At 35.4% G+C, this 15,549-nt stretch overlaps 1 protein-coding gene across 1 annotated transcript; it reads left to right on the top strand.

Moving 5' to 3' along the window:
• The first annotated feature begins 2,423 nt into the window (after positions 1–2,423).
• On the top strand, positions 2,424–15,549 carry LOC149476752 (uncharacterized). Its single transcript, XM_089711536.1, has 4 exons — positions 2,424–2,529; positions 3,818–3,975; positions 14,621–14,746; positions 15,454–15,549. The coding sequence occupies exons 1-4, from the start codon at positions 2,460–2,462 to the stop codon at positions 15,544–15,546; spliced, it is 447 nt and encodes a 148-aa protein (XP_089567662.1). The 5' UTR covers positions 2,424–2,459; the 3' UTR covers positions 15,547–15,549.

Genomic DNA, 15,549 nt, shown 5'->3' with positions numbered 1-15,549 from the left:
TCTGTCTAAAAGTTGCTCCAGTGTGCTTATTTTAATTTCAAAGACCTATTTTAGCCAAAAGGCGTAGTCGGCGCTTCTCGAGAGATTTAAGTGCAATTTAACATTCAGGAGCGTTTAGATTTACTTAAATAACCCTTTATCTATGAAAATATGTTTATATTGATAGTAAAATAAATAATGTTGTAATATATTATAATCTATACTACTAATATTATAAAGCTGAAGAGTTTGTTTGTTCGAATGCGCTGATCTCAGGAGGTACTGGTCCGATTTGAAAAATTGTTTTGGTATTAGATAGCCCATTTATCAAGGAAGGCTTATATAATATCATTACGCTAAGACCAACAGGAGCGGAGCCACGCGGGTGAAACCGCGAAGCGCAGCTAGTAAATGTTAATAAAATTGTTATGTGGATAAAACCATGTACATAATTTATTATTACTCCGCCAACCCGCACTTGGCCAGCGTGGTGGATTATGGCCTGTACCCTCATAGGAGGCCCGCGTCCCAGCAGTGAGAACGTATATGGGCTGATGATGATGATGGTTATATCTTCAACACATATTGGTTGATTGATGAAAAAAGTTTTATCTTCAATTATAATGATTGGTAATTTGATAAAGGGCCGATTTTTCAATCTTTGGTTAAAATTTATCCGTCCAATAAAGTATTACACGAACATTTTAAAATGTCACCTGTAAACTGTCATATACGGAAAATCAGAATACATTTTTGAAATGGTAGTTTAATACGTTATTCGATGAATAAGTTTTAACTAAGGATTGAAAAATCAGCCCTAAAATAGATGTCTTGATAGCTCACAGACAAACATAATAAAATATCTTTGGAATGACTATTATTATCGTCGTTACAGATTGTCAATTTACAGTATGATAGGTTAAATACAAATCACGGTTGAGTTATTTAATAAGTTATTCTCATCAAATTAAAATTCAACATAAACTATTTTTTATAAAAAGGAAAATAAATAATTACGTGCCACAAACGAAAAAGCAAGTGTTTCGAACCGATGAAATTATAATATCAAAGATCGTCAAATAATTTCAACTTGACATCATAATTCCCTTTGGATTTGTCAGAAAATTAATTAAAATTTATTCTAATTGAGAAGCGTCTACTTGAAATCAGTTGAATTATTTATTAAAATTATTTCAGTGGGTTTATAAAATAAAGGTGGCGTGGATTCAATTATTCGTTTTATCGCGTTTTATTATAGACTACAGGCCCATGTTGAAAAAATTATGGGTCATTTCAACCACCAGGTGACCTATCTAGAACGATATAAGAGCATAAAATAATAAGATTCAGCACTATGCCGTCACTTGTAAGCTGTCCACCTGAGTGCAGATGAGAATACTACAGTATTCAGGAATATATGGACGATAAAAACCCATGGAGGGTTGTCGCGTAAAAACCACAGGACAGTTCTTTGGCATGTTATTACAATACTTATATGTTGTTACATATGTATTTTGTAAAATTGTAAAACTGACATGATTTAAAAGAGCAACTATGGAGTTTCTTGCCGGTTCTTCTCCGTAGATACTGCTTTCCGAATCGGTGGTAAATTTTAAAATATGTAATGACGTTTCAAAAGTGCTTCTTTAAGAAGTCTAATTGAATAAATAAATGTTTGAGTTTTTTTTGAGTTTTTGAATTCGAAAGTTCAGGTAGAGATTTTTTTCCCTTGTCTCCATGATGTTTGTACGGCGTTGCGGAATAATGAATTAAAAGCAGTATTTAAATAGTATGACTCAGATGCCGTAAAAAATTGGTGGTCCACAAAGTCGGAATTTATTTTTATTTTCCGACAATTGCCATGGTAAATTTGGTCATTTGATTTCGTTCTATATAGGTCACCTTGTGGTTCAAATGACCCATAATTTTTTCAACATGGGCCTGTAGTCTATTATTGGGGAAATTGTTTTTATAACCAAATCTTAAGTAGAAATTATTTTAGAGGTACATTAAATAATAATTTCTATTGTAAGTATTCTAGTACAAAGATGGGTACCTATGTCATACCTACGTAAAACTCGAGAACAGCAACAATTCGGCATTTTTTTCAAATCAAATCTGTTTATTTGCTCGTATATGGTAATTGAAAGGTTCCAATATACAATATTTAATGCTTTTGCATGCACAAAGAAGGGCGTGTTTTCAATCTATAGGTTGAAAACACGAAAAAGGGGCAATAAGACAGAAAATCGTCTGCCGAACAGCTAATCATAATTTAAAAATAATAGGAGACCAATGTGAAAAATTAAGACTGATGATGATGATGAGGATGATGAAAAGATAAACTTACATAAAATTACGAAATATTACTTATTGCTCAATTTAAAAATAATCAGTTAATATAACATCCGGAGTTGCTACAACGATTTTACCGAACAAATAGTGGAGTTATAATTTCGAGTACATTTGAGTCGGTAACAATGCTCATGCAATTTAAACTTTTTATCTGCGTGTTTGGATTTATTTATTACGCTACAGCTCTGGAAAAGGGTATAATTTTTATATTATTTTATGAGGTATTTTTCTTGGTATTTGTGATACGGATTCTTAAAGAAAAACTGTCTTACCACAAAAAACTTTAGACAGGGTTAAACTTTAAGCGCGGGTTTTCTTTAATCTGGTTTTGTCGTATTTCACATAGACAACTATTAAAGTGACAGATCTCTCGTTTAAAGTTAGACTGTGTTTAAATTGTTTTGTGGTAAGACCATATGCATTTGTTTTAGGGTGCATTTACATCAAACGAGCGACTGCTCATTCTAACCCCACTATGTCAAATTCTTCTCGTGGAAAAAGACGTTGAGCAATCTATCGTGCGTTCGATAAGATTCTATGAAATGTTCTAATACTGAATAACACTGAATACGAGTTATCGTTTACATTTAAAAGATCACGAAATAATGCTCTTGCTCTAGCTCTATGTTCGTTTGATGTAAAGATGTTACTTTAAATAACGTTCAAATATTTCATAAATAATTTTAATTTTATTTTACATTAAATTAATATTACATATTGCAAGTTATGTATTTGAAAAAAATAGTATTGTAAATAATCGGTTTCTTATAAACTAGTCTCGTAAAAAAAACTGGAAACAGCAAAATAATAAATACATTTTTTCTAGAATTTACTAGATTACACGGTACGGTACCTATATAGTATATACTCTTCGTGAAGATCGATTAGTGAAACAAATGTTACATAATAGATCTACGAATTGTTACTTATATATAACTAGTGGTCCGCCCCGGCTTCGCCCGTGGTACATATTTCTCAATAAAAAGTAGCCTATGTCCTTTCTCGGGTATCAAAATATCTCTATACCAAATTTCATGCAAATTGGTTCAGTAGTTAAGGCGTGATTGAGTAACAGACAGACAGACAGAGTTACTTTCGCATTTATAATATTAGTATGGATTTATTTTTAACAAGATAATTAGATTTTTCTTATTAGTAGTGACGGTATGTAATTCTAAAATTAATCAAAACTCATAATCAATTACACAGTAGCACACAAACATAAAATTATAATTAGGTATAATAAGACTTTACTTAGCTTTAAAATAATAAACTGACAAAACATTATAAATTTATATTTATCAATTAAAAAAAAACATTTCTCATTACCTACTTTTTCTGTCCTGTTCTTATTATAAAAATATAATAATAATATCTATACAATTAATAAAGAAACATAATATTATCTGCTCTTATTGTACAGGTTAAAAGAAAATATTAAAAAGAGAGTTATTATAGATATTAATATTCCTCGTTTCCACAGACAGTCCTTTAAAAGCGGTCGTCCACAAGGCATTGCGAGCCACAGCACGACAATGTATGGAGAAGATCAACGCTACCGAAGATGATTTGGAATATCTTCGGAAAGAACCGCCGTTCCCAGAAAAATCCGCTTGTATATTGAGCTGCTTGATGGAGAAAGTATGTAATTTATTATTTTCAATTTAATGCTAAGTTTTTAACGGACTGCAAAAATAGGAGGAGGTTCTCATTCGAATATATTTTTCTTTTGGGTTTGTAACTTTAGAACTTTCGACTGGATAAACCGATTTTGATAGTTCTTGTTTTGTTTAAAAGCTAGCTTTAGCCAGTTCTGGCCATATTTTGAAGACAAAAAATAATCATTCGTAATAAGTATATAACAATGACAACAGGTATGCAGTGGAACGTCGGTCGTCTTTAGAACCAGTATTTTGACCACGTTTAGCAAATGATTTCCGATTGTTATATTATGTAACCAAGAATAATTTCAGGAGCATATTCAATATTTTTTCTCTCATTTTACATCTGTTATTTATACAAACAAGTTTTTTAGAGCGATATTATTTCCTACAACAACAAGCGTTGTTTTTTAACAATATTAATAGACAATTATTATGAAATAGTTCCTTTATCGGAGCATATTATATTATATTCATATAGAAGTCAAGATAATTGGTTCCAGAGACGCTTTGTCATACATTTTCCTCGACGAAAAAAACACGAGCAAAACAAATTAATATGATATAAGCGACAATATAGTGTGTGTTTTCCTGTTGGGTTTATTATTTTATTGTTTTTGTAGTGTTACTTTCATTGATATTTCTGATGTGACGAAAAGGTTTCAGTATGTTGACATTGATTATATTTGTTACAACAATTTACAAGAGAAATAACTATTTTTTTCAATGTAATGAAATACATAGATACCATTTGTACGGTCTCATTTCGTGGTTCTCATTGCTACGCAGCAATCTCTTCCAGGCAACCTGACTCTATAAGGATTAAAAACACATAAATTGGGATGAAAATATTATTAACGTACTGACTGATATGTCTCTACATTTTATAATAATACTAGTGGTCCTCCCCGGCTTCGCCCGTGGTACCTACATGTTTAAACTATCCTATCTCTCAAGTTGGATCGAACTGCACATGGTGTGCGAATTTTATTATAATCGGTTAAGTGGTTTAGGAGTCCATTGAGGACAAACATTGTGACACGAGATTTATATATCGCACGCTGAGAACGAAAGTGACCTAACTCAAAATTTTGCAAAAATGAGTTATACTCATAAAATGACTCAGAATAAGGTATTCTATCATTTAATAAATCAAAAACTATCCTATGTCACCTAGAAACCGAAAAACACGTATGTTGCGTCTCTTTATAATTTGCGTATTTTAAACGTCCCTCCGCTAAAATAGTGACCGTTTTAGTATTATGTCGGCACGGTGATTACATTTCTTAGTTTTAAAGTGATTTAATCCTGATTGCGGCGTTTTTTTACCGAAAGTTAAGTAAATATTTTGTCAATGTTCTAATCCTAACAAGACCGTTATTCGTATTAGGTCACTTTTGTACTAAAATGCAGTTTATGAATTGTGACTTAAATCATATTAAGTCATTTTTGTATTATCAACTATTCTAAAGGTAACGACATATTTCTCGTTATGCCTGTACTTTATTAAATGCTTTCTTTGTTTAAGTGTATTATGTATAAATAGGCCGTTTTAATAATATTTTGATAAGTTAATTTTATGGCGTATTAAAGTTTATGTCGTTGTTTCAATAATAATTTGTTTAAATATTTATGTTTAGGTCATTATATGAAGAGATTAAAGATGATTTTATATTACAAATGGTTCAAGAAAATGAAAAAGAAAACGAAAAATTCATACCCAAAAAGTTATCATGAAATACAAGAGTTTCCTCGCTGAGTGATCATCATCATCTGGGGCTCTACAGCTGCTAGTGGGCCTTGGCCTGGTCCAGTATTTTCTTCCAGATCTCTCGGTCCTTTGTCTGAGTTCTCCAGATTTTCACAGCAATCATTAGATGCCATCCAACCATCGGATCTTCGGCCCATCTGGTTTTCCATAGAGAAGACGCAGAGGTGCCTTCTTGTCGTCCATACGTGCCTCGTATCCGGCCCAGCGTAAACGGCCTAGTTTTATGGTCTATAAGACATTCGGCTCCTCGTACATTTCATAAAGCTCATGGTTATACCGCGTTCTCCAATGTCTATTTTCCAGCACAGCACCGAAAATCCGTCTAAGGATTTTTCGCTCGAACACCAGCAGGCAATCCTCATTTTTTTGCTCAGGACCCAACTTTCGGACCCGTATGTTAGTACTGGTCTTACCCGTATGTTAGTACTGGTCTGGTACTTGGTACGGGTCTCTTCTTATGGTCTTTTATAGCAGTACCTTTATGTTTCGGGATAGCAGTTTCGATCAAAAATATCTTAGAAGGCCGAATCAGACATAATTCGTTTACATATTTCTGCAGATATTTCGTTCTGGTTTGTTATTAATTATGCCAGGTACACAAAGTCACGTACAGCCACGAACTTGACTTGTAGACCGAGCTTTTGGGCAGTTTGGTCTATAGCAAGATATGCGTTAACAGCAGTAGAGGATCACTGCTGGTAGCATCCTCCTGATCCAGGTCTAAATCATTCGCGTATCTCAGTATTTGTATCTATTCGAAAAATAAAGTGCCCGATGTCTCAATTTCTGGAATCTCGGATGCATTTTTCTAAGGCTATGTTAATCAGAAGGCTGGAGAGCGCATCACCCTGCCTAAGGCCTTCCATTGCCCTAAAAGGTTGCAAGATACTGAATGGATCCGAACGACGCTTTTTTATTTTTTTAACGTCATTGCTGTAAGTGACACCAATTGTGGTGGAATGCCGATCTCAGTCAACGCTTGGTACAGGAAATTTCGGTGAACATTGTCGTATGCAGCTTTAAAATTCACGAAAATAATATGGTGTGTTATGACATTGAACTCAAGTGTTTCAAAATCTGATCAGTAGTCGAACGGTTAGGGCCCCAAGCGTACTGGTAGTCGCCTAGTTTGTCTTCTGTGTATGGAGATATTCTATTGAAAAGGACATAGGCGAAGATTTTATATGCCGTGTTTAAAAGAGATATACCGTGATAATTCTGGCAATCAAATATGTCATCTTTCTTGTGCTGTACACACCGCTGTAATATATACCCTATGTTACTGCGATGTTCCACTCATCGGGCGTATTAGATTATTTTAGAAAAACTTTTTCTTATGTCATTGTTGTGGCAACCCTGTACTTAGTCTGTGGTTCATGTACCTATGCAATGTGTTAGAAAGAATAAAGAAAAGTTAACAGGGCGTCGTTTCAGACTACCACACCTGGACTATCAGCTCATAAAATTTCTCCTTAAAGCTATTATTTCAGCATATTTAAGCAATTCCACAGAGATGTAATCAGTTCCTGGTGGCTTATGATTTTTGAGTTTCCTAATGGCCAATCTAACTTCGTCTATTTGTAGGCAGCGAGATATCTGGGATGTTAGTATAATTTTGTATGGCAGAAGGTGTTTCAGCAGTTTCTGTGCTATTTAGCAGTTCTTGGAAGTACTAATTCCATCTTTTAATAATATCGTTCTTACTATTTAGTAGCTCACTATCTTTACTTTTACAAGCTGAGGTAGGCTGAGGGTTTGAAATCTTTCTTACCTCTATTAGTTTGGCTGTAAAAGATTCTCGAGTCCTTCGTTGAGAAACTTTTAGCAATCTCTTCAAGTTGACATCAACACATTTCTTCTTCTTTCTCTTGTGTAGTTATTTTTTTTCCTTCGTCGCGCTTTATGCTCTCTCTCGTCTGCAAGTGTAGGTCTGCTGTAACGATAGGTATGCTTCATTCTTTTCGTTAGTAACCTTTTGGCATTCGGCCACTTGTTTCTGCATCGTATCTCATTACCTAGATTTTCACTCGCAGCTGTTAATAGAATATTTTACTTAGTTCTTCCCAGGATCTTACTTGCGTTTTGTTCGCTATTTATCTATCTGCTCTGAGCAAAAATTTTTATATAAACTTTCACTTTAAGAGGTGCGAAATAAATCTATACCTACTACATAGTATAAAACAAAGTCGCTTTTTCTGTTCCTATGTCCCTTTGTATGCTTAAATCTTTAAAACTACTGAACGGATTTTGATGCGGTTTTTTTTAATACATAGAGTGATTAAATAGGAAGGTTTTAGTGTATAATTTATTAGGTTTGAATCAAAGTAGGCGAAGCCGCGGGCGGTAAGCTAGTAATATTATAAAGAGGAAAGGTTTGTATGTATGTATGGTTTTCACGCATAAACTACTGAACCGATTTTGATGAAATTTGGCACAGATAATCTTTAGACATTGATAAAGAACATAGACTACCTTTTATTGCGAAATATGTACCACGGGCCGAGCCGGGGCGGACCGCTAGTTCCTAACTAAAACTGCACTTTTGTATTACTTTTTTTAATTAATTATACTGAAGTATAATTTTTTGTTGATTAATAATACCAATATTAGAGTTGATTGCCCATAGGTATTAAGTAAATAGTAAAAATGAGTCTTGAAACAAACAATAAATATAATTTCTTAGTTAACATTTGGTTTCATTAGACTACTTCCCATTAATATTTTAATACTAAGATGACATAATTCAGGTTACGTCCAAATGCATGCATAGAACAAAAATACTAAAGTGACTCATTCCCAAACTAGTCAAAGATGATTTACAAGTTTTCAGTACTAAAGTGACCCAATATCTAATGGTAATTTTTAAAAAAAGATAAAAAATATTTAAATTTAATTTAATTTATTTTTTATGGATTGTATGGGTGGACAATATCCTCTAAAATGATATCAGACTTTAAGGACGCATATACAAATTGACGCGCATCAATTTTACGTTTTGAGTCTTACTACTACACGTGCACGGCTCACACACACAGCGAAATGCGAGAAACGACGAAATTATGACTAAACTGACACGACTTGATAATTGAACTTATTTTTATTGCCATGTTTTTTTTTTTAATTTACTTTGATTTGTTTGTAACGTTGAATGGTCACAAAAGTAGATACCATTTACCTAATTTCATTGGACAGTGATTGATTGGTAAACAAGTACTTGCCAAAGTGTACTTCGAAGACGGCTACTGGAACTAATAGATGATTAGAGCTACGTGTACCAAGTTTGGGCTCATTTTGTTAGTTATGTTGAGACCTTACCTCCGGACTTGATGGAGTGACCTGAAGGTGTACTTCGAAGACGGCTACTGGAACTAATAGACGAGTAGAGCTAGGTATGCCGAGTTTGGGCTCGTTTTGTTAGTTACGTTGAGACCTTACCTCCGGACTTGATGGAGTGACCTGAAGGTGTACTTCGAAGACGGCTACTGGAACTAATAGACGAGTAGAGCTAGGTATGCCGAGTTTAGGCTCATTTTGTTAGTTATGTTGAGACCTTACCTCCAGACTTGATGGAGTGACCTGCAGGTGTACTTCGAAGACGGCTACTGGAACTACTAGACGATTTGAGCTAGGTATGCCGAGTTTGGGCTCATTTTGTTAGTTATATTGAGACCTTACCTCCGCAATTGATAAAGTGACCTGCAGGTGTACTTCGAAGACGGCAACTGGAACTAACAGACAAGTAGAGCTAGGTGTGCCGAGTTTGGGCTCGTTTTGTTAGTTATGTCGAGACCTTACCTCCGGACTTGATGGAGTGACCTGAAGGTATATTTCGAAGACTGCTACTGGAACTAATATACGAGCTGAGCTAGGTGTGCCGAGTTTGGGCTCGTTTTTTTAGTATATAATTTTGTTGTGGTATCAAATGCAAGTGGGTTTTCGAAAACTAGAAAGAAAATACTATTATTTGGCACATACATATACTACTGATAGGTACTTGCAAATACTTTTTAAGTTCCAATATACTGAAACATTACTATAAATAAAATGTTGTGTGGTTTTATGAAACCACGGTAAAAGTGAAACTGTTCGAACGGTTCCGAACACTGCTTTGTGTAGCGCATGTCGCGTGCCAAGTAGGTATACCTACTCGGCAGCCGCGATACACGCGACATGCGCTACACAGACCAAAAAGTTTGAGACGATGTAATAAAAGTTTCACTTTAATAAAATCTATCAAAAATCTTATATCATACGTATATAATATGTATCTTTATTTATATCTAACTAGCGACCCGCCCATGCTTCGCATGGGTGCAATGGCACGGCCGCGGCGGCCGGCCGGTACTGCCGCAAACGCTACGTCCCGCAATTTTTAAATCTGTAATATCTTCGAAAATATTCACTTAAATCATGCGGTGTAAAGGGCCATATAGATCTATATTAAATGAACAATGTATCCATGGTATTTAATTGCTTAAGGATTAATGCTGTATTGGTTAAAACCGCTTCGAAAATTAGCCATTATTTGTCGTAAAAAGTAAATGACAAAAAAAAGTTATTGTGGGTTATCCATAAGAGATAGACATATACCATCGCGGACTTTTCTGTAGACCTTTTCAATGTGTATAATACTTAGTACATTATTTTGATAAAACTCGTAGGGTTCAGCCTGCGTTTGCAATGTAAGCGGAATAAATGTAATTTTTTACGACATCACATTAGAAACCTCAAAAATAACAGTACTTCTCCACTACTTAATGGATCTTATTATACATATAAACCTTCCTCTTGAATTACTCTATCTATTAAAAAAAACCGCATCAAAATCCGTTGCGTAGTTTCAAAGATTTAAGCGTACAAAGGGACATAGGGACATAGGGACAGGGAAAGCGACTTTGTTTTATACTATGTAGTGATGCCACTTTGCGTTGTAATTTTATAACTCAAGAACAGGCCTATCCAAACAAAATGTTTAGGCTTTTTTCAGACTATTAAGTACATGGTTTATGTGAAGTTTGGTAAGGTAGAGTAGTGTATAGTATGGTAGAATAGGGTAAAGTAGTGTAGAGTAGAGTAGTGTAGGGTAGGATAGATAGGGTAGGGTTATGTAGGGTAAAAGATAAAAAAATGGATAAAACTCAAGAAAAACAATTCTTTTTAATTAATTCTTAGTTTTCATTATATTACTATGGCAATTTGATGAATGTTCCTGTAGTTCCATATTTCTTTTGAATCTTGGATCGGTCAATTCTGGAAGGAGGCTGTTCTTATAAAATCGAATTAAATGTGTCTTCATGTTCTCCTTCAAAAATTGATCGTCATATCTTTCCGGTTGCCCTTCGGGTGTATCATCACGACTACCTTCACGTAGCTCTAATCGTCTATTAGTCCCAGTAGCCGTCTTCGAAGTACACCTGCAGGTCACTCCATCAAGTCTGGAGGTAAGGTCTCAACATAACTAACAAAATGAGCCTAAACTCGGCATACCTAGCTCTACTCGTCTATTAGTTTCAGTAGCCGTCTTCGAAGTACACCTTCAGGTCACTCCATCAAGTCCGGAGGTAAGGTCTCAACGTAACTAACAAAACGAGCCCAAACTCGGCATACCTAGCTCTACTCGTCTATTAGTTCCAGTAGCCGTCTTCGAAGTACACCTTCAGGTCACTCCATCAAGTCCGGAGGTAAGGTCTCAACGTAACTAACAAAACGAGCCCAAACTCGGCATACTTAGCTCTACTCGTCTATTAGTTCCAGTAGCCGTCTTCGAAGTACACCTTCAGGTCACTCCATCAAGTCCGGAGGTAAGGTCTCAACGTAACTAACAAAACGAGCCCAAACTCGGCATACCTAGCTCTACTCGTCTGTTAGTTCCAGTTGCCGTCTTCGAAGTACACCTGCAGGTCACTTTATCAATTGCGGAGGTAAGGTCTCAATATAACTAACAAAATGAGCCCAAACTCGGCACACCTAGCTCAAATCGTCTAGTAGTTCCAGTAGCCGTCTTCGAAGTACACCTGCAGGTCACTCCATCAAGTCTGGAGGTAAGGTCTCAACATAACTAACAAAATGAGCCTAAACTCGGCATACCTAGCTCTACTCGTCTATTAGTTCCAGTAGCCGTCTTCGAAGTACACCTTCAGGTCACTCCATCAAGTCCGGAGGTAAGGTCCTAACGTAACTCACAAAACGAGCCCAAACTCGGCATACCTAGCTCTACTCGTCTATTAGTTCCAGTAGCCGTCTTCGAAGTACACCTTCAGGTCACTCCATCAAGTCCAGAGGTAAGGTCTCAACATAACTAACAAAACGAGCCCAAACTCGGCACACCTAGCTCAGCTCGTATATTAGTTCCAGTAGCAGTCTTCGAAATATACCTTCAGGTCACTCCATCAAGTCCGGAGGTAAGGTCTCGACATAACTAACAAAACGAGCCCAAACTCGGCACACCTAGCTCTACTCGTCTGTTAGTTCCAGTTGCCGTCTTCGAAGTACACCTGCAGGTCACTTTATCAATTGCGGAGGTAAGGTCTCAATATAACTAACAAAATGAGCCCAAACTCGGCACACCTAGCTCAAATCGTCTAGTAGTTCCAGTAGCCGTCTTCGAAGTACACCTGCAGGTCACTCCATCAAGTCTGGAGGTAAGGTCTCAACATAACTAACAAAATGAGCCTAAACTCGGCATACCTAGCTCTACTCGTCTATTAGTTCCAGTAGCCGTCTTCGAAGTACACCTTCAGGTCACTCCATCAAGTCCGGAGGTAAGGTCTCAACGTAACTCACAAAACGAGCCCAAACTCGGCATACCTAGCTCTACTCGTCTATTAGTTCCAGTAGCCGTCTTCGAAGTACACCTTCAGGTCACTCCATCAAGTCCAGAGGTAAGGTCTCAACATAACTAACAAAACGAGCCCAAACTCGGCATACCTAGCTCTACTCGTCTATTAGTTCCAGTAGCCGTCTTCGAAGTACACCTTCAGGTCACTCCATCAAGTCCGGAGGTAAGGTCTCAACATAACTAACAAAACGAGCCCAAACTCGGCATACCTAGCTCTAATCGTTTATTAGTTCCAGTAGCCGTCTTCGAAGTACACCTTCAGGTCACTCCATCAAGTCCGGAGGTAAGGTCTCAACATAACTAACAAAACGAGCCCAAACTCGGCATACCTAGCTCTACTCGTCTATTAGTTCCAGTAGCCGTCTTCGAAGTACACCTTCAGGTCACTCCATCAAGTCCGGAGGTAAGGTCTCAACTCTCAACATAACTAACAAAACGAGCCCAAACTCGGCATACCTAGCTCTAATCGTTTATTAGTTCCAGTAGCAGTCTTCGAAGTACACGTTCAGGTCACTCCATCAAGTCAGAAACTAAATATGAAATTTATAATCCCATAAGTATAAAATCTATAAATAAAATAAATGCGTGAAGGATCAAGTTTATTAGGTGAAATATTTTGTATTCGTACAGTGATCTTTTCGTAAACGAGGAGCTGCTTACAAGCGTCACAGTGTCTACTCACAACGGCGGCTGAGCGCAGACTAAATTACTAAAATATTTCATTACAAATTGTGTTGCAATAATTCAAGGTAGTGACAAATAAAATAACCCTTATTTCAATGCAATAAGTATCACGCGTTACAGCTAAATATGTGAAAAAATAAGATTTGATTTTAATTTTTTTCTCAGCCTATTTGTAACATTTTGATAGTTTTATCTAGTACCTTTTTGAGTTAGACATGTCTACTTACTTAAAATATTTTTAAATAAATCAATTTGTTTTATTAAATACAAGAAAAATGTTCGTTTATTCAGCACGATATTGTCAATTTTGGGTGAAGAGGCAACGGAAATTATTTTTTTCAATATTATAAACCAAAATTTTCGACTTAAAATATAGTACCATTTAAAGATTAAGGAGTAATCTATTTATGGTAATTATTAGTTAAATTTGGTTTTGTACTGTTTCGCCGCAAAATGCACCGAAAAACTGCGTATTTTTGTCAGATTCGTAAACGCGTCCTTAATATCTTATATAACTTTGCATGCGAACAAATTATGACATGATTTGTAAATAGTTCTGTAAATTACGAACACTTTTTTGATGATTCCCAAAAAACACGAATTTCGTATTAGGTCACTTTCGTTCTCAGCGTGCGATATATTAAGATATTTTTAAGGACTTTTTTTTCATGTGAGAGAATGAAATTTAAATAAACGAATACCTAAAGAAATTCAGAAATAAAAAAGGGAAATTATACCGTGATGACTGCACCACCGTGTAATTATTTAAAACTGAAAAAGAAATCTAGATTCCTTAAGAAGCTTTTACTTTTTACCACGTTGACTCTGCAAAAATGTGGAAACGAGATTTCACACTGTTTCCTTTAAAATCGGCGAAGTTTTAGCTGACTTCAAAGGTCATGCAATTTAAACTGACGAAACTAGAATTATATTTCTTGCTCTAGAAGAATATTTAAAGGTAATGTATAAAAAAAGTGAAGTCGTTAATTACCTATAACAGATATTGATATGCTTAAAATATATTATAATACTTAGGTATACTTTTTTATTTATATACTTTGATCAATAGTTTCAATTTATAAGCTTGAAAAGAAAAACTTGAAATCAGCCATAAGTTGAATGTAAAAAAATAACATAATATAATTATTTCGGTTGGGTATTCATTTTTCTATTCATCCTTTCTTTTCTTTCTTATTCTGCATTGATTGTGTATAATAATTATTTAAAATTTGCCTTTTCTTCTATAGTAGGAATCTCCTTAGTTTATGGCACTTCCCATTCAACAGAAACTGATTCTAAAGTGTCTTCTCACATACATTTTTTCTGTTTCAGATCGGCGTGGCAAAGAACAACAAATATTCCAAAAACGGTTTCATGGTGGCCATCTCGCCGCTGGTCCTCGGGAACACCAAGAAGGTGGAGCACATGCGTGATGTTTCTGAAAAATGTGATAATGAGGTATAACCTTATTAAATTCTATTATAAACGTAGTAATCGCAAAATTTACGGGATATACTATAAATTAAGCTCTGTCATGCAAGGATGTGTGGTCAAATCGATCAGGTACGATCAAAAAAATTTAAGTCATTCACATTATGTGATCAGACAATAGTACAAATTACAAAACTACTACCTGTAACGTATTCTAAAAAAAATACTATAATCCATTTTATTATCTTTGAGTACCGCACATTGAATTCAATAGTAATGTCTCTAATTTATATCATGGATCAGTCAGTTTGCAAATCAATAGTATCATTAATCCTTTTATCCTACACTAGCTTTTCGCCCGCGTCTTCACCATCGTTTTCAAAGGAAAACCCGCATAGTTCCCGTTCGCGTGGGATTTCCGGAATAAAACCTATCCTATGTGTTAATCCAAGTTACCCTCTATATGTGTGCTAAATTTCATTATAATCGGTTCAGTAGTTTATGCGTGAAAACCATAGTATATACAAACAAACCTTTCCTATTTATAAATATTCAACACAGTAAATAAGCAGTTAAATCCTTGAATCTCAAACATTAACACAGTTTATCTTAAAAATAAACCAGTTCCAATAAGAGCAGGTATAAATCCAAATAAACTTCCGAAGATACCATGAAATATAACCCTGCTCCCGGTGCTCGACCATTTAATATTAAAGTATGATTAAAATTCACAGATAAATCATCACGAGGTTTCCAATTGTCAGCTGGGGAATGAAATAATATCGTGCATTTACAAGTACGCGCCCGAATTGCACTTCAAGAACTGAATA

This window comes from Colias philodice, chromosome 26 (assembly GCF_061535455.1).
Source record: "Colias philodice isolate Cphi_HAF_F1 chromosome 26, ilColPhil1 Martin Lab GWU primary, whole genome shotgun sequence".
NCBI classification, from domain to species: domain Eukaryota; kingdom Metazoa; phylum Arthropoda; class Insecta; order Lepidoptera; family Pieridae; genus Colias; species Colias philodice.
This window is presented reverse-complemented; position numbering and strand designations above follow the sequence as displayed.